At 43.7% G+C, this 18,966-nt stretch overlaps 1 protein-coding gene across 1 annotated transcript; it reads left to right on the top strand.

Moving 5' to 3' along the window:
• The first annotated feature begins 2,120 nt into the window (after nucleotides 1-2,120).
• On the top strand, nucleotides 2,121-2,957 carry LOC137367151 (putative nuclease HARBI1). The gene is made up of 2 exons (XM_068028588.1): nucleotides 2,121-2,428; nucleotides 2,588-2,957. The coding sequence occupies exons 1-2, from the start codon at nucleotides 2,121-2,123 to the stop codon at nucleotides 2,955-2,957; spliced, it is 678 nt and encodes a 225-aa protein (XP_067884689.1).
• Nucleotides 2,958-18,966: the final 16,009 nt, after the last annotated feature.

Below are 18,966 nucleotides of genomic sequence, written 5' to 3'. Positions count from 1 at the left end.
CACCTTTGGTGCTAGGCTGCATGCCACCATCATTCAAATGAGGAGGCAGCAATAAGTTTGTGCTGCCAGCCTCAACGGGATGAATTGTGAACCCCTTGCCCGAAAATGGGGGCAATCGAATATTTCCTCCAGTGTCCTAATCTCCGCCAAAAATGCCATTCCCGGGACTTTTCAGTCAGCCTTGGAAGGTGTGGAACCCTCAGTGCCCCTCCCCCTACCTTTACAATGGTCACAATGCCAAGAGTGTGGAGACAATGCGATCCCACTTCCCACGGTCAGAAGGAAGCTTGTCTATTACTGTAACAAAAACAAGAAATGCTGGAATCACTCAGCAGGTCTGGCAGCATCTGTGGAAAGAGAAGCAGAGTTAACGTTTCGGGTCAGTGACCCTTCTTCGGAGAAGGGTCCGAAGAAGGGTCACTGACCCGAAACGTTAACACTGCTTCTCTTTCCACAGATGCTGCCAGACCTGCTGAGTGATTCCAGCATTTCTTGTTTTTGTTTCAGATTTCCAGCATCCGCAGTATTTTGCTTTTATGTCTATTACTATAGGTTGGTACTGTGAGAGATCTCAGATGTACCTGCCACCAGCTGGGCATAAGTCGTTTCCAATGCTGCATTCCTGGCCAGCAACCCTGGAAAGAAAGGAATTTTAAAAGAAATTGGATCATTCCCTTTGAACAAGGGACCAAGGATCTTGTGGTGGGGAGGAAGAGCCTTCCTCCCCCCAGTAGATTGCAGGTACCGGATGTTCAGACTGCATGGGCAGGTGGGTGTCAAATAGCTGTCTGTTGTGGCGAGGCTGACCACTGACTCCATGGAGGTTGAATGCTGTCTTGCTGACCATGTGGTCAAATTCCAATGTGGTCAGCGCTGGAGGGTATTGGTCAGTGAATTTGCCACATAGTTGCCAGGATTGGACTTTAGTGGACAGGGAGGTTAAAGCCTTTAAAGGTGGACTAATCAGGAATGAAAAGAGCAGCACAGGTCTGAAGGTTCCTGGAAAGTGGGAGCATTGTGCAGTACCATAAGACCTTTGGCAAAGGACTTTGATTCTCCAGCTGTTGCTCAAATATTAACCAGCTGTCGATTGTCCGCAAGTACAGTAGATGCAGAAGATTTGTGTGCAAGTGTACAGTTCGAACATATCAAGATATTTAAATTATATTAGTTGCTTTTTTCAGCTTATGGTAAGTTCAGCTAATAGTAATTACAATTTTTAATTAAATTCTCAGTGGAATACACTGTGCTCTTATTTTGTATCAAAGCATATTTGTATTGCTGATTAGTAAAGCTTTTTTTATTTTGCTCTTAAGTCAAGGCCTAATTGGGGAAGTGTTGTGGTGTCCTAATTAGCTGAGACAAGGCAGATTTATTTACTACTGAGAGGAAAGGAAACCTCAGAAGGCAAAAAGGGTAGAGTTTTCAGCAAAAGCAAGTCATATTGATGCTCAGTGTTGCTCTTATTAGTCTGTGATCGCTGGCAATATCCACCTTCACTGTTTTCCACCATTTGCCTTTGAGTGCTCAGTATCAAATCAATTTGATTCTTGAAAGTCCCATTTGGAAAGTTCCCATGTCCAATATCGGTTTTTGTTTTTCTTGAAATATGTATTTGTGATAACCTGTCCATGCTGAGTTGCAGATGCAAGTAGCATTTTTCCTCCTTTATTTCTTTCTCCAAATCCAAATTTTCCTCTAACTGATTCTTCTCCTGGTTTGGATTTTCCTACAATCTGAATGTAGTCATGCTGCGCCACTCTTAGTGGGAGCTAAGAGGGGCAATGCCATGCCATGCCACATAGTTGATGCATGAAAGCACCTGATGTACCAGTCAACATCAATGGCTGCCCTGTTAGGAACCTTCGAAGCATTGAAGGAATCGAGTTTAATTGTCACTTGGAGATGGGAATGGTTCACCCTATATTATTTGATCCACTTCTAGTGAGGATCCATATGCACGCAGGCAAAACCAGCAGGCAGGTGCAGCCCACGTAGAAGCCCGTATTCGTGAGCAGCAGCCGCCAAGGCGAACCCATCCCTACAGATGGCCACACGGCTACAGTTCCTGCATGACATACCTGCAGATGTCAGAGAGCCAGTGTCAGAGGCGAATGCGGATGTCGAGAGAGGTGGTGACAAATCTCTGTGCCTTTCTCAATGATGACCTGCAGCCCATGGGCTTCAATGGACATTCTATGCCTGTGACCCTCAATGTGACAGCAGCTCTGAATTTTTATGCCTCTGCATCATTTCAGGGACCCCCTGGAGACCTTTATGGGGTCACTCAGTCAGCAGTGCACTGCTGCATCAGGGAGGTCACTTATGCCCTGTGCCGGAGGGCTGGTGAATATGTCTGCTTCATGATAGACCCTGGGAGCCAGGCCCAGAGGGCATCGGTTTCAGCTCCATCGTGGGATTCCCACAGGTGCAAGGGGTCGTAGACTGCACCTACGTGGCCATCAAGACTCCCGCCGGGCGACCAGCTGCATAATTAAACCGTAAGGGCTTCCACTCGCTCAACGTGCAGTTAGTGTGTGATCACCCTAACTGCTCTATGCAAATCTGTGCCCACTTTCCATGGCAGCTACCATGGCGCCTTCATCCTGCGCCAGCCCCAGCTGGCACTGTTCTACACTGAACTGGCTCAGATGGAGGGATGGCTTCTTGGAGACAAGGGCTATCCCTTGCCGACATGGCTCCTGACACCAGTGAGACCCCCCACCACTGCTGCAGAGGAGAGATACAATACCAGCTACGGAGCTACAGGAGCCACCATTGAGCAGGCGATCGGCATGCAGAAAGTACACTTCCGCTGCCTGCATAGATCAGATGGTGCCCTGCAGTACGAGCCAGAAGGGGTAGCTCATATAGTTGCTGTTCGCTGTGCTCTGCACAACTATGCACTCAATAGAGGGGAAGCCTTGCAGGATGAGGAGAGATGTGAGCAGGACTAATCCTCGGATGATGAGGTCGCTGAGGGCTTACAGCAGGAAAGGCGCATGGGAGGACAGAGAGCATCCAGCATCACCACATGCAGGGCAAGCGCCTTATTGATCAAAGGTTCTCCACAACATAGGAACCACCATGGGATCTGCAAGCCACATAGCACCCTCGTTCACCTGTTGTGCAGCACCCCACATCTGCAACATCTTTGTGTCCAACATGACTGGCAGCAGCAGACTGAGCCATTGTCCATGTTGCTACATCCGTGGAGATGCGATGAGTAATACTGGCATGGCAATGATGTTATTCCATACATTATCAGTTCTGAAAGGCCATGATGTAATGGGAGGAGACATGATCAGTACATGCTGGCACACTTCATTCACACAGTAAAAGCAACACACATGTTAGTGAAGAAGATTTAGAGATTGAACATTTCACAGTGTTGTGTCACCCGTGCAGACCATTTGTGTTACGTTGGTTTTTGGAAACGCTTGCGGGTGCTCCTTCACGGTGCCACTTCTGCTTTAGCAGCCTGACTGAAGAAAGGCTGCTGATCAGATTGCCCTTTGGCTGTGGATGAATTTTGTGGTCGTCCTCTGTGCGCACGAGGCCTGGAGGGCCCCGGCTGGCTGGAGGAATGATCATTCATTCTCTTCCGGCATTGGACCCTTTGATGCCGGATGGCCTCACGGCTTTTTACCTCCTCTGCCACCTCCAGCCAGGCTGCCTTGGTCAAGCGGGAGGGCCTTTTCTTACCATTGCTGGGAAAAAGGACCTTCCGACTTGCCCACACAGCCTGGCGGGGAGTGAGCAGGGAGGCAATGCTGAACTGTGGGGCCACCCTGGAGCGCCCCTCTGCCATCTTCGAATTTTGGTCTGGTCCTTTAAATTAAATTAAAGGTTATTATGCAGTGTAACTGCTCTAACTTCTGGCTGCAAGGTATTTTTGCACATGTTTTAAAACTAATACACGGCTAGTGAGGAAATCTGTGCTGTTGTCCTGGTTTTTCAGCTATCACAGATCGACACATGTTCACATACATTTTGCTTCTGTAGCAGCTGATCATAATTATTGATGTCATATTTCAGGTTTGCAATGCAGCTAGAAGAGAAACATCATTTCCTGGTTCTTTAAGAAATCGTTTCAATTCCAGTTCCCTGGCTTTTCACATAACAGTTAGCTACAAAATGAATACAGATTTCAAATGCATATTAGTCTGCCGCTTTTCACATTCAGGAAATTAAAAGCCCATAGTATCTAGATATCATCACATGATGCTTTTATTTCTGAGTGTGCATTTGCCTTTTATGCAACAATTCAGTCTCTCTTTCTGGTATGTCAAAAGTAAGATTTTTCACCCAGGTGCAGCAAGCCTACAAGAACAAATGTTACACTTGAGTGGAAGAAGAGGATCTCAACTGTACAGGACACTGGGACACAGCAGAGTAAGTATGTGGCAGTAAAGTAGCAAGTGCTGGGGAAACTCAACAAGCCTGGCAGCATCTGTGGAGAGAGAAGCAGAGTTAACTTTCAGGTCTGTGACGCGCTCATAAAAATTCAGCCCTGTGTGTCTTTTTCTTAAACAGGGTCCCTGCTCAGAAGCTAGTCTGAATGACGGGGTGGTGAACACGCTGGAAGAGGCTTCAGCCACAGGAGTAGGAAGGGAGCCTGCTGCTGCATTAGTGGGAACATGGAGTGTGTCTGGATCTTGGGGGGGATCCGATCCCCAATCCTGGGAGCAGGGGCATTTTGGTTCCCAGACAGGGTCCAATCCCCAAATCCGGGTTGGGGAGGCTCTGATCCACGATCCCGAAGGGGACAGTTGTCCAGTCCCCGATCGGGGTGTCTGATGACAGGAGTGGTGTGGGGTGTTCAATGAGAGGGAAGCAGCGAAGGTTGGTAGGCTGGGAGGAAACACTCCTGTTACTTTGGGCTCACATGCAGTCCTGTCAGGGACTTGCCTTTTCCTCAAAGCTGACTTCGCCACCATTGAGCTGCTGGGTTTCACAATGTCCAGGAAACCTGGATGACCAGAGTTAAAACCTGTCTGATGGGTTAAATACCAGGTTCCCAGACTGGTTATAATGTTTAAATGGTCAACCTGCCTCTTGAGAGCAAGTTGGCTGTCTGACCTCACCCTGCCTCTGTTAAACCCAGAAGTGGGCTGATTGTTGTTGGGTTTGAGCATTTTAACATTTTTATATCTCACCTGACCCCAATCTACCTGATTTTGGGCTTAAAATTATCCCTTGATCACCTGTTCTAATGTCTCTTCCCTTGCCTCAGTGTCATTTTTTTTGTCTGATTCACTCTTGTGAAGTGCTTTGAGACATTTTACTATTTTAAAGGACTATATAAATGCAAGTTGTTGTTGGTAGTCTAACTTTATGTGAAAAGTGCAGTAATAATACAAGTAGCACCTAAGCTTGCTCTTCGAAAAAGTCAAGAGAGATTTCAGGTCGTGCTTGTCCCATGCACTTTAAATTTTACTAATATCTGTAACACTATACCACCAAACCTATAGATGCATTTAAAAGAACTGAACTACGTACTGTGTCTGGGGTCTAATGCCCAGGGAGACAGATTTCCATTTACATTTTCTGACAGTTTGGAGAGCACTGTCACAACTGATATAAGGACCTTGTCAAACACAGAGTCAACTGCTGACAGGTAAATCAATAATACTTCCAAACAATAAATTGATATAGTCAGTCAGTGAATCTCCTGGGTGTGTTGTAGAGTTCCTCTGACAGACAGATAGCAATCATAGCTGCTTTTCAAATTAAAACATACCATACTTTAGGGATAACATGTGTGTTGATTTTAAACTTTCAGCATATTGTTTGGAGCTGTCAGGTTTTTTTAAAATATCGATTTGCTAATTTTACTTTTTTTCTTTCCACGGGACCCTTGAAGTTCAATGACTGGGCCATTCCATTATTTCGTACTTAACAGTATAACAGTGCGCTACAGTGAATAAAAAATTACAAACACCTTCAACTCAGATCTTTCATCAATTTTTAGTCATTTTAGCTTTCAGAATACATTTTTACCAGACAGGGTTAAAAGAGAAACAACCAAATAAGTAGATGACTTTTGACGTTTTGTAACCTTTCCTGTAGACTGTAAAGTTCTTCTGATGAGGGGGCCATGAGTGAGAGAGAGCTCAAATAGCTCAAGATGTGATTATGTTATGGATGCCAACTAGTAACAAATAAAAACACACTGTAAGGATCAAAGAAACAGCATCAAAGATGTCAAGTAAGGACAAATCCAAACTAATTTTGTGAAGTTTGTGTTCTCCATGACACACTACAAAGTGGTGGTCCCTAATGAAGAAATGTTGGCACTTATGCTCAAATTATGTGATATGACAATGCAGTTGCATGAAGTTAGTCTCTTCTATTTTAATAATTGTGTTAACTTTTTAAAATAAATGTGTTAGTAATTTTGTTAAAATAGCAGAGAAAGGAACTTTACTGAACCATTAACTCATTTGTTCCTAATATTGCACAGAGTCCCATTCATCCACTGTCATGAACAGGGAAGTAGGTGACTCAGAAAGAGAAGACAAGGCACAGGAAGATCAACCTGTGAAAGTCAGGGGAGCTGACTGGAGTTCACGTGATCATATGATATATATATTGAAACCTTAACATCTTTTAAAAGGAAAATCCTTTGATGCTGTTTAAAATATATAATACAATGATATATTTCAGTAAACCAGAGAACAGTGAAAATGATTGTCTGTTCAACCAAGATATTACCAAGATATTTGGTAGGAGAGGTTCCATTCTGATTTTAAGGGATGAGGGGTCCACTTACAGGAGGGGGCAGTCACAGTGAACTCAAGAAGAATATCTAGTGTAAACATTTTAAAATGTAACAGCAAGGCAAGGGAAATAGAAATACCTAGGGAAATATAATTTAAATTTCCACAGCTAAAAGGGATGCAGTGTGATTAAGGAAGCAATTAAGCAACTTCAAAGGCTGAAGATGGCCCCCTATTAGCTTCTGCAAAGCAAGGGCTCAAGTGAATCCATGCTACAGTTCAAAATATTACTTTGGTAGAAAGATTTAAGTGTTCCATCTCAGGAACAAGGCGAGCAGTTTGAGGCAGTCATCTGATCGTAGTAACCTATTAATTTTATAATTTATATAATAATACCATTCAATATTTAGAAGTATTAATGCCATTAGGCTAATAGAGATGCTAAAAATACCTTACCAGTCATATTATGGGAAAACATTCATTGTTGACTTTTATCTGTCATCTATTGCGTTTGTTTATACAAAATAATTCAAAATGCTAATGCAGTTTTTAAAAAAGCATTCCTGAATGATACAGAGTCCCAAGTCATATATATTCATAGTTTTATTTTTGTATCTACATGAATATTTTATTTACATCGAAAACCACATCTGATTTCTCTGAAGAAAGCTCGAAGAACACATCTAAGGCACAGATGCAGTAATATTGAATTTATACATGAAATTTGTTAGGCATACAGTTCTGGGCACCTCATTATGGGAAGATTACCAAAGTCAAGGAAGGATTTGCTACCAGCAAAGAGACATAATCGAGGAAGGCTCAAAACATTGAGTTTGTTGCTCAGCAGAAAAAGAGCTTTGTAAAATTACAAAAAATTTTCAAAGGGTAAATGAAGGAAGATCAGTTGCACTAATATGCTAATCCGTAACCAAGGGGGCATAGACGGAGAATTATCATTCCAAGAACAATGAGGAAAGTTAAAAGAACTGTTTTCACACAGAGGATTATTAGAACTTGGAATAATTTTTGACAAGTGGCTAGGGTAAAGCCTAGTGGTTGAGACATGTCTTGCAGATTCCTCAACTCCCAGGTTACCTCACTTAAGGATGAGGTTGTTTTCCTTTGAATCTGAGATGTCCTCTCAATCTGCATACCTTGATGCAACAAGAAATGGGGTGAGCCCAGACTCCTCAGGCCACTGACTCATGTATTGGATATCATACTGACAAGCTTCAACCAACCAGACATGCACATTATATCCTTGCCTAGCACATGTTTGTAGTCTAAGGACCTGAAAAGATTAATGCTTAGTCTAATACCATGTATTAGTCACATGGTAATGAGCTTTGGAAGAAGAGAGTAGCAGCACAAAGGATGTTAGCTAGAGAGGCCTGTGGAGAGTGTGAATAGCAATGTGTAATTAATAATAAAGTTATTAGTTGACCTTATCCAGACTACGAGACTTTATCGACACTGCCCTAGCTATGCAAGCTACAGTAACAACACACAACATGATGACACCGATTAAAATGACCAGAAAGTACTGAGAACACCTCACCTCGTGAAGTAGCTTCAAGAGAACAGCAGATCTCATCAGGAGACTGCAAAGAGCTCCAGAGCTGTTCCGTGGCCAAAGAAGAAGCGGACAGTCGGTGACTCAGCTGTGCAGGCATTTATACTGCACCACAGAAGCATGGTGGTCTGCAACGAAACATCCAGGTCCAGCGATCGGGTTCTGAGTTACAGTGCTGGGCGATGGTCCAGAATCGGGTGAGAGAATTTTAATAGGGGACATTGTTGGATAACGGTGCACTGGGTTGGAAAGATGGGAAGAGAGGTCGATCTCTAGCGAAAAGGCGACTTAGGAGTCAGGTGGAGTCAGTAGCCATTACTCAACCAGACTGCGGAGAGAAAGCACGGGAAACCTCAGAAAAGCACAGGAACTCCCAGACAGCATGAGAAACCCCCAGAAAGAGCGCAAATACCTCCATTAAAATCAAAATGATTTAAAAAGAAAGGGGAGCACCCTAAAAAGCCTAATAAAGCCTAGGAAAACAAAATGGATTTGCAATTTAGAATGCCTGAAAGCTTCCACAATCAGGTAGGACCCAATCAAGTACAAAATTGGTCCTTATGGAAAAAAAGATTTTTCCGATTTAGGGTAGCGTCCCAGCTGCATACTAAATCAGAGGCAGAACAAGTAAATACACTTTTATACTCTATGAGTGCAATTGCGGGATGACGTGATTGTGAGGCAAGGAATAAATGAGACTTCTGATAAATTTGAGGATGTGGTACAAGCCTTCGACAAATATTTCAATTCAAGGAGCAGCAAAATTCTGGAAAGATCAAAATTTGGCAAGCGAGTCCCGAAGATAGGCGAATCCGTAGATTCTTTTATAAATGATCTGTACAGATTGGCTGAGGGATGTGACTATGGAGTATTGAAGGCGGAACTGATAAGGGACCAAATAGTTGTTGGAATGGCTGATGAATCTTTTTCAGATCTCTTACGGTTGAAAGATGACCTTACATTCGAGAAGGCAATCCAGATCGTATGATAGGCAGAAGTCTGAAGATAAAATAGAGCCATTCTGTGGACTGAAAAGAAGCCTTGGATTAGTCGAAATCCAATGACTGTACAGTTCTTGAAGCCAAAGATGGAGAGGCAATCTATTGAGAAAAAGACACAAACAGGTGAGAAGGTGCATGACACTGGGAAACCGTGCCTGAGCTGCACAGCCAGAAAGATCCACAGACAGGAGCAGTGTCCTGCTAGTAAAGTAGAATGTTTCAACTGTAAAAAGACTGGGCATTATGGAAAAATTATGCAAGGACAGAATCATCAGTGTGGCAGCCAGGAATATCCAAAGACATCAAAAATGTGATCCAGAACTGCCACATCTGTGCAATACAAAGACCAGAACAGCGTGAACCTCTGAACTACTCAATTTCCAACCAGCCCATGGGAATGTCTAGGTATGGATGTATTCATGTTCAATGGAAAGTCCTATATAATCATCATCGATTATTTCTCAAGAAGGACAGAAATGAGAAGGTTATATTCAACAACAACAGAAGCAGTTATAAGAGTTCTACAAGTCATCTTTGTGACACATGGTATCCCTGACAAATTAGCGTCAGACAACAGACCACAGTTTCCAAATGAATATTTCATACAGTTTGCGACAAGAATGGGATTTCAACATCTCACAAGTTCACTACGTTATTCACAGTCGAATGGTGACGTGGAAAGAGGTGTAAGAACCATAAAGTCCTCATTGAAGAAGAATGAAGACCTTCCAACCTCACTTCTAAGTTATCGATCTACACCATTGATGTGTGGACTATCACCTGCAGAGTTACTGATGGGCAGGAAAATAAGAATGCGACTTCCGATGTTGCCGAAAAAACTGAGTGCAGGATTGGATGTCTGCGACTATAAGAGAGTAAGAGACCGAGAAACAAACTCAAAATTACAACAAAAGATTTTGTGCCAGAGGCTTACCGAAACTGAATGAAACTCATGGATAGAGACCTAGAAAGGGAAGATACTGTAACCCACAGAGATGAAAACTACCAGAGATCGTATGTGGTACACATAACAGAAGGGAACGCACGTAGAAATAGGAAACATTATCCCTATTCCGCAGAAGCAGCAGTCAATCATTTATTTGGAAGAACCAGATGATAATGAAGAAACCCAGAACAAACAGAATACTACAATCCTTAGTAAAAATCAACCAAGTCAGTGATCAAAACTTACAAGAAAGAGTATTGATCATCTCAGTCAGACTAGAGCAAGATTGGGAGAGTCGTGAAACCTCCTAACAGACTAAATCTGTGACGCCAGAGACTTGTGGGAGAAAGGGTAGTAGTTAAAGTCAAGAATGCATATATGCTAAGAAAATAAAGACTTGGGGGAGATGTATTATAAGGACCTGAAGGAATAATGCTGGAGACCATGAGAGCAACCCATCCCATTGTCATAGAGTTATACAGAGAGTCACAGAGAGATGCAGCACTGAAACAGGCCCTTCGGCCCACCAAGTCTGTGCCGATCAACAACCACCCATTTATACTAATCCTACATTAATCCCATATTCCCTGCCACATCCCCAGCATTCTCCTATCACCTACCTACACTACACCTCCCTCTTAGGAGTCTCATGCTTTCCCAATCCCGTAGGCGATCTATCAGAAGGCTTACAGTCACGATTATCGCCCCTTTGGGGTAGATGCCGATCCTGTCGGGAGTCTTTCTGATCCCTGCCTCCGTCAGGCCTGAAACCTCCCATTACTCTATGATAGGAACAGCCAGTGTAAAATTCATCCCCATTGGGATCCCAGCTGACCCTGCTACCAGAGCGCCTGTCCGGCAGCCCAAAGGAATGAGTCTGGGGGTGACTGGATCGAGAAGGAGTCCATGTCCTATTCTGTCCCTGTCTGTGTGAAACAGAGACATTGTCTGTATTATTTTTAACCTTAGGATCTGGTTGGACCACAGGCTTAGTATGGGGCAGACCCAGCAAGGCATGGTTCGAGCGGATAATGCGTTCAACATTATCCCACCTCTGCTGGTCATCAGGATAAGCAGACAATGCCCCTTCCCAGGCTAGTCTAAGTGCAGAATTCTGATACTGGTTAGCCAGACAACCGTGAACAATTTCCCAGTTGCCATGTGTAAGGTCCTTACCTAATCAATAGGCTGCTATCAAAACATTCGGCTTAACAGTATATTGAAGGATTTCTTTGATTGAGTCCATTACAAGCCCTCCCTGAGTTGTGGTCAGGAGGTGGGATTATATTTGTATCCAGCTGTTGCACTTATTAATTGGGGGACTAGATCAGAGTTTAACATCATGGGGAAGAGCTGCCGTAAATGTGCAGCACTCCAGCCTTGACAGCAAGTGTCAAGTCTATCATGATTATTTAAAATCCACCTTGTTTTATCTTGATTACTGGGACCGGGCTTGCCACACACAGCATAGATAGCGTTAAGATTCACATTGCCTCGGGATGTAATTTGAGACTGTACTGGCTGTCCCACAGACAGAGGAAAGCCTGCAGCAGCATCATTAGCAAAAGCCTGGAGAAGTGCCTGTTTCATTTGAAGGTAATGTGTATAATCCTCCCGCAAATTCTGATCACGAACTTCATTGTGAGGAAGCCATCTAATCCGAAACCCATGGCCACCAGGCACGTAGGGAGACCCAGGACCTGCAATTCTAGATACCCCCACCCTGTCGTGCATCAGTCATTAGGCCACCCAATTGTGCAGGCGTGCACATTATCATTAAGGAATGTTGTGGGTCTGGGGTATCAGTCTGATTATCCCTCTGAATACATGCTATCCCATCCTCCTAGGGGTCAGCCACAATAGTACTGAACCATCAGCATCAAAATCATCTACATCAAAGTCTACCACCTGATCTGCCTGTGGCAGTGGAATGAGATTCTGTAATCTACCAAAACAAGTTGTTGGATCACCCAACGGAAAAATTAAGCCAATCCCTTCTTCAATATAAGCCATTATATCGGAACAGAAGCTGAACTGGGAATTAAAATACGTCAGGACCTAATCTCAATTAGGATTTAAAGTGAACTTTAAAGGAAATTTCCAAAGCTCAAAAGTAGAATGAGGGGGTTCTGATTTAAGATCCACAAACCATGATCAAGAGTTTGCCGTCTCTAGATTCTTAAATCAGGGTCTTAATACCACGGACAGAAAACATTCCTTCCGTACTTACAAATCTAAAATACACATTAAAGACTAACAGATTAGTAGAGGATCTGTTAATGACAAAATCATGTTTTTGGGCTTCAACTGAAGTGATTTATGACTTTAACCCCTTATTGGGACTAAACCAAATCAGGAGCACATTCCCATGAATCTCCTTTAATCATGTTCAAACCAGACAAATTCTCAGACACTTATTTGGGTCCAAAGAATTGTACTAGCTTTCCCTCAAAGTCAGAAAATCAACAGAGAATATTACCATTTTTTGGATATCCTAATTTTAATATTATGGCTAAGTCATAAATATCTCAGATATTATAAGCGTGTGGGAAACTCTCTTCAATACGTATCTCTCCACTTAAAGAGACACAGAGATGGTGTTCTTATTCTATACAGAATACTACATGAGATGATTTATTTACTTTTATAGATTTATTAAAGAATTTAACATGTAATACACTTCTTAAATGGATACGTATATCACTATATCAAATATTACTGAGAGATGTAACACACATTCTTATTTCTAACATAGAATCCAAAAAACCTTGCCAATGTTGCAGCAAAATTATCTTAGAATATCCTGAATATCCATCAAAATTTAAAGTAAACTCTTACCTTAAATCCCCCAAGCAAGGCATGGGATGAGAAGTGTTGTTTGAGGATACAACACTTCTAAACTTTACTTTCAAAACTTCTAATTTGTATACTATTTCTAGAGTCAAAGAGAGTCATAGAGCTATGCAGCACAGAAACAGGCCCTTTGGTCCATCGTGTCTGTGCCAGCCATCAAGCACCTAACTATTCTAATCCCATTTTCCAGCACTTGGCCCACAGCCCTGTCTGCTATGGCATTTCAAGTGCTTATCTAAACACTTCTTAAATGTTGTGAGAGTTCCTACCTCTACCACTTCTTCAGGCAATGTGTTCCAGATTCCAACCACCAACAAAATGTTTCCTCAAATCCCCTCTAAACCTCCTGCTCCTTACCTTAAATCTATGCCCCTGGTTATTGACCCCTCCATTAAGGGAAAAAGTTTCTTCCTAATTAACCTATCAATGCCCCTCATAATTTTGTATACCTCAATCATGTCCCCCCTCAGCCTTCTCTGCTCTAAGGAAAACAACCATAGCTTTTTCAGTCTCTCTTTATAGCTGAAATGCTCCAGGGGTGTCATCTGACTTCTTAGCATTTATGTTACCTTCCTGTGTTCCTTTTAAAATCCATATTCGATAGTATCATGAACTAACTCTCCACTTACTGTTCTACTGGAAACCCACTGTTTTCTGAAGTTGTAAGCCTTTATCTGGTCAAAATATTTATAATTTATTTATTTAGAGATACAGCACTGAAACAGGCCCTTCGGCCCACCGAGTCTGTGCTGACCAATAACCACCTATTTATACTAATCCTACATTAACTCCATATTCCCTACCACATCCATACCTTTCTCCTACCACCTACCTACACTCAGGGCAATTTACAATGGCCAATTTACCTATCAACCTGCAAGTCTTTGGCTGTGGGAGGAAACCAGAGCACCTGATGGAAATCCACGCAGTCACAGGGAGAACTTGCAAACTTTGCATAGGCAGTACCCAGAACTGAACCCGGGTCGCTGGAGCTGTGAGGCTGCGGTGCTAGCCACTGTGCCACTTATTCCTGTCAGTCCATTTTCTATAATTGCCTTTTTTATGGTACATTAAAGCAACCTCCGTAGTCAATTTGTCTGCATCAACAACCCCATAAACTAATTAAGTTTATTGCTACCTCTGAGGTCACACAGGATATTTCAATGTGTGTGTTTATCTTCCAATTCCCTGGCAACAGAAATTCTATTCTAACAGGGACCTTGAAATATTTAACTCTACCTTCTTAAAGGGGAATGTCAGTGAGTTCTAAAAACTGATCATCCATTCAATCCTAACTCTAAAAGGCAGAATTCACTATTTCTAAATTCTACTTAATTAAGCCTATCATACCTATATTCTATCACAAGGTTTCTAACCCCAGACTAAATCCCAAGGTGTCCTGATGGCGACGGGCACTCCAATCCCCACATTCCCTCACAATTATATCCCCCCCTCCCCCACTGCATTTTGTACTTGTTATGTTTTTGCATTTTAAAAAGAACAAAGAACAAAGAACAAAGATAATTACAGCACAGGAACAGGCCCTTCGGCCCTCCAAGCCTGCGCCGATCCAGATCCTCTCTCTAAACATGTCGCCTATTTTCTAAGCTTCTGTATCTCTTTTCTTCCTGCCCATTCATGTATCTGTCTAGATACATCTTAAAAGACTCCATCGTGCCCGCATCTACCACCTCCGCTGGCAATGCGTTCCAGGTGCCCACCACCCTCTGCGTAAAGAACTTTCCACGCATATCCCCCCTAAACTTTTCCCCTTTCACTTTGAACTCGTGTCCTCTAGTAATTGAAACCCCCACTCTGGGAAAAAGCTTCTTGCTATCCACCCTGTCTATACCTCTCATGATTTTGTACACCTCAATCAGGTCCCCCCTCAACCTCCGTCTTTCTAATGAAAATAATCCTAATCTACTCAACCTCTCTTCATAGCTAGCGCCCTCCATACCAGGCAACATCCTGGTGAACCTCCTCTGCACCCTTTCCAAAGCATCCACATCCTTTTGATAATGTGGCGACCAGAACTGTACGCAGTATTCCAAATGTGGCCGAACCAAAGTCCTATACAACTGTAACATGACCTGCCAACTCTTGTACTCAATGCCCCGTCCGATGAAGGAAAGCATGCCGTATGCCTTCTTGACCACTCTATTTACCTGCGTTGCCACCTTCAGGGAACAGTGGACCTGAACACCCAAATCTCTCTGGACATCAATTTTCCCCAGGACTTTTCCATTTACTGTATAGTTCACTCTTGAATTGGATCTTCCAAAATGCATCACCTCGCATTTGCCCTGATTGAACTCCATCTGCCATTTCTCTGCCCAACTCTCCAATCTATCTATATTCTGCTGTATTCTCTGACAGTCCCCTTCACTATCTGCTACTCCACCAATCTTAGTGTCGTCTGCAAATTTGCTAATCAGTCCACCTATACTTTCCTCCAAATCATTAATGTATATCACAAACAACAGTGGTCCCAGCACGGATTTACTTTGCTTTTGATTTTTTTTTAAACTGTGTGAAACCTGTAGTGTAATTGTAGCTGTTATTTTGTCTAAACTACTGTTTTACTCTTCTTGAAAATAACTGTTGCTTTCCTATTGTTTGAACAGAAGTCAGTTCTTATGATATTCAATGACCCTTGAACGACAAGCCAGTACAATGGATAACCTTGCACATGGGGTAGTCCACTATGGTGTGGTATCAGAAGATGGAGTTTAATTGATGGACAGTATAGCCTAATTGATGACAGGTAAGAGACACAATCAAAGGATGTGTAAACAGCCTGGCAGCCTCATAGTGCCTGTGAGAAGAATTTGATAAGGATTCATGGTTGTCAGACTCTTGTTTTGAGAAAGTCTGACAGAGGTCTCAGAAAGCTGGATTGGAGCCAGAAATTGTACTTAAAGAGGCCGAACATCTCTTCTTCTTTGGCCTCCTTATCTCGACAGACAATGGATACGCGCCTGGAGGTGGTCAGTGGTTTGTGAAGCAGCGCCTGGAGTGGCTATAAAGGCCAATTCTAGAGTGACAGGCTCTTCCACAGGTGCTGCAGAGAAATTTGCTTGTCAGGGCTGTTGCACAGTTGGCTCTCCCCTTGCGCCTCTGTCTTTTTTCCTGCCAACTACTAAGTCTCTTCGACTCGCCACATTTTAGCCCTGTCTTTATGGCTGCCCGCCAGCTCTGGCGAACGCTGGCAACTGACTCCCACGACTTGTGATCAATGTCACAGGATTTCATGTCGCGTTTGCAGACGTCTTTCAAGAGGAGACATGGACGGCAGGTGGGTCTGATACCAGTGGCGAGCTCGCTGTATGTCTTTGGGGATCCTGCCATCTTCCATGCGGCTCACATGGCCAAGCCATCTCAAGCGCCGCTGACTCAGTAGTGTGTACAAGCTGGGGATATTGGCCGCCTCGAGAACTTCTGTGTTGGAGATACGGTCCTGCCACCTGATGCCAAGTATTCTCCGGAGGCAGCGAAGATGGAATGAATTGAGACGTCGCTCTTGGCTGACATACGTTGTCCAGGCCTCGCTGCCATAGAGCAAGGTACTGAGGACACAGGCCTGATACACTCGGACCTTTGTGTTCCGTGTCAGTGCGCCATTTTCCCACACTCTCTTGGCCAGTCTGGACATGGCAGTGGAAGCCTTTCCCATGCGCTTGTTGATTTCTGCATCTAGAGACAGGTTACTGGTGATATTTGAGCCTAGGTAGGTGAACTCTTGAACCACTTCCAGAGCGTGGTCGCCAATATTGATGGATGGAGCATTTCTGACGTCCTGTCCCATGATGTTCGTTTTCTTGAGGCTGATGGTTAGGCCAAATTCATTGCAGGCAGCCGCAAACCTGTCGATGAGACTCTGCAGGCACTCTTCAGTGTGAGATGTTAAAGCAGCATCGTCAGCAAAGAGGAGTTCCCTGATGAGGACTTTCCGTACTTTGGACTTCGCTCTTAGACGGGCAAGGTTGAACAATCTGCCCCCTGATCTTGTGTGGAGGAAAATTCCTTCTTCAGAGGACTTGAACGCATGTGAAAGCAGCAGTGAGAAGAAAACCCCAAAAAGTGTGGGTGCGAGAACACAGCCCTGTTTCATGCCACTCAGGATAGGAAAAGGGTCTGATGAGGAGCCACCATGTTGAATTGTGCCTTTCATATTGTCATGGAATGAGGTGATGATACTTAGTAGCTTTGGTGGGCATCCAATCTTTTCTAGTAGTCTGAAGAGACCACGTTTGCTGACGAGGTCAAAGGCTTTGGTGAGATCAATGAAAGCAATGTAGAGGGGCATCTGTTGTTCACGGCATTTCTCCTGTATCGCAAAAGTGCGAAGAGAAATGCAGACTGGTTTCGATCTCATAATGAAGAGCTGGAACCTGTCATAGCCGCTAAGCGCATTGCACTGTTGAACTGCAAGAAAGCCCCCAGCGATTTAACATCCGCAGCACTTAAAGCAGCCAGAAGCACTGCACAAAGAACAGCCAGGCGCTGCGCAAACGACTACTGGCAACACCTATGCAGTCATATTCAGCTGGCCTCAGACACCGGAAACATCAGAGGAATGTATGATGGCATGAAGAGAGCTCTTGGGCCAACCATCAAGAAGATCGCCCCCCTCAAATCTAAATCAGGGGACACAATCACTGACCAACACAAACAAATGGACCGCTGGGTGGAACACTACCTAGAACTGTACTCCAGGGAGAATGCTGTCACTGAGACTGCCCTCAATGCAGCCCAGCCTCTACCAGTCATGGATGAGCTGGACATACAGCCAACCAAATCGGAACTCAGTGATGCCATTGATTCTCTAGCCAGCGGAAAAGCCCCTGGGAAGGACAGCATTACCCCTGAAATAATCAAGAGTGCCAAGCCTGCTATACTCTCAGCACTACATGAACTGCTATGCCTGTGCTGGGACGAGGGAGCAGTACCTCAGGACATGCGCGATGCTAATATCATCACCCTCTATAAGAACAAGGGTGACCGTGGTGACTGCAACATACCGTGGAGCAGCATAGTGGGGAAAGTCTTTGCTCGAGTCGCTCGAAACAGGCTCCAGAAGCTGGCCGCGCGTGTCTACCCTGAGGCACAGTGTGGCTTTCGTGCAGCGAGATCGACCGTTGACATGCTGTTCTCCCTTCGTCAGATACAGGAGAAATGCCGAACATCTACTATTAATATATATCTGCAGCCAGAGTGGATTAGTCAACCACTGAAGACTACGGAGGAAGGGATGTTGACAGAGTTACTGACCGGAGAGTCCACCCCCATGCAAGGTTCTCCGGAGATTTGGTGATGTATGTACCAAGGCGGAATGGTACCATTTTAGGGAGCTGTCATGAACAGACTAATTTGGGGTTATAGCAGTGTGCTATGAGTTTTTTTTGTCTTTCTATACTCTTTTCCTTCTTTTCTTTTCAATGAAGATATCTTTCCTTTTTTATCATTAATAATTATTTAATAATTACTCAATAAAATTACTGTTTTAACACATTATTTGGTGTTGAGTCACTCATTCCTGTTACATCTAGAGTACGATTCCGAACCTAAGTGAGACACCGCAGTGGACTCTCATTCCCTACACCACCCCCTGCCTCCAGACCAATTCCATAACATTCATAACATTCCGGCCCTATCCCTGATTCAATATATTAGTTTAGTGATGTTGGTTGTAACCTGTGGGCTATACTACTTTCCAAATAGCTCAGGCTGGTAGGACTGTTGGAGGAGTCTTGGATGCCACTGAAACTGATCCTGTGCAACATCCTTATATTACTTTTTCCTCACAAGAAGCATTTGACTTTTCTTCAAAGTTTAACTAACTTGCTTGCGTTTTTTGCTGAAGTACCA

This window comes from Heterodontus francisci, chromosome 3 (assembly GCF_036365525.1).
Source record: "Heterodontus francisci isolate sHetFra1 chromosome 3, sHetFra1.hap1, whole genome shotgun sequence".
Taxonomy (NCBI): Eukaryota; Metazoa; Chordata; class Chondrichthyes; order Heterodontiformes; family Heterodontidae; genus Heterodontus; species Heterodontus francisci.
Note: the sequence above shows the minus strand (reverse complement) of the source record. Positions and strands in the feature narration are given on the sequence as shown.

Excerpts from the sequence above, each read along its gene's own strand:
- LOC137367151 (XM_068028588.1), top strand. The coding sequence starts at position 2,121 with ATGTCGAGAGAGGTGGTGACAAATCTCTGTGCCTTTCTCAATGATGAC. Across the intron at positions 2,429-2,587 it reads CCATCGTGGGATTCCCACAG|CTACCATGGCGCCTTCATCC; the intron begins GTGCAAGGGGTC and ends TTTCCATGGCAG.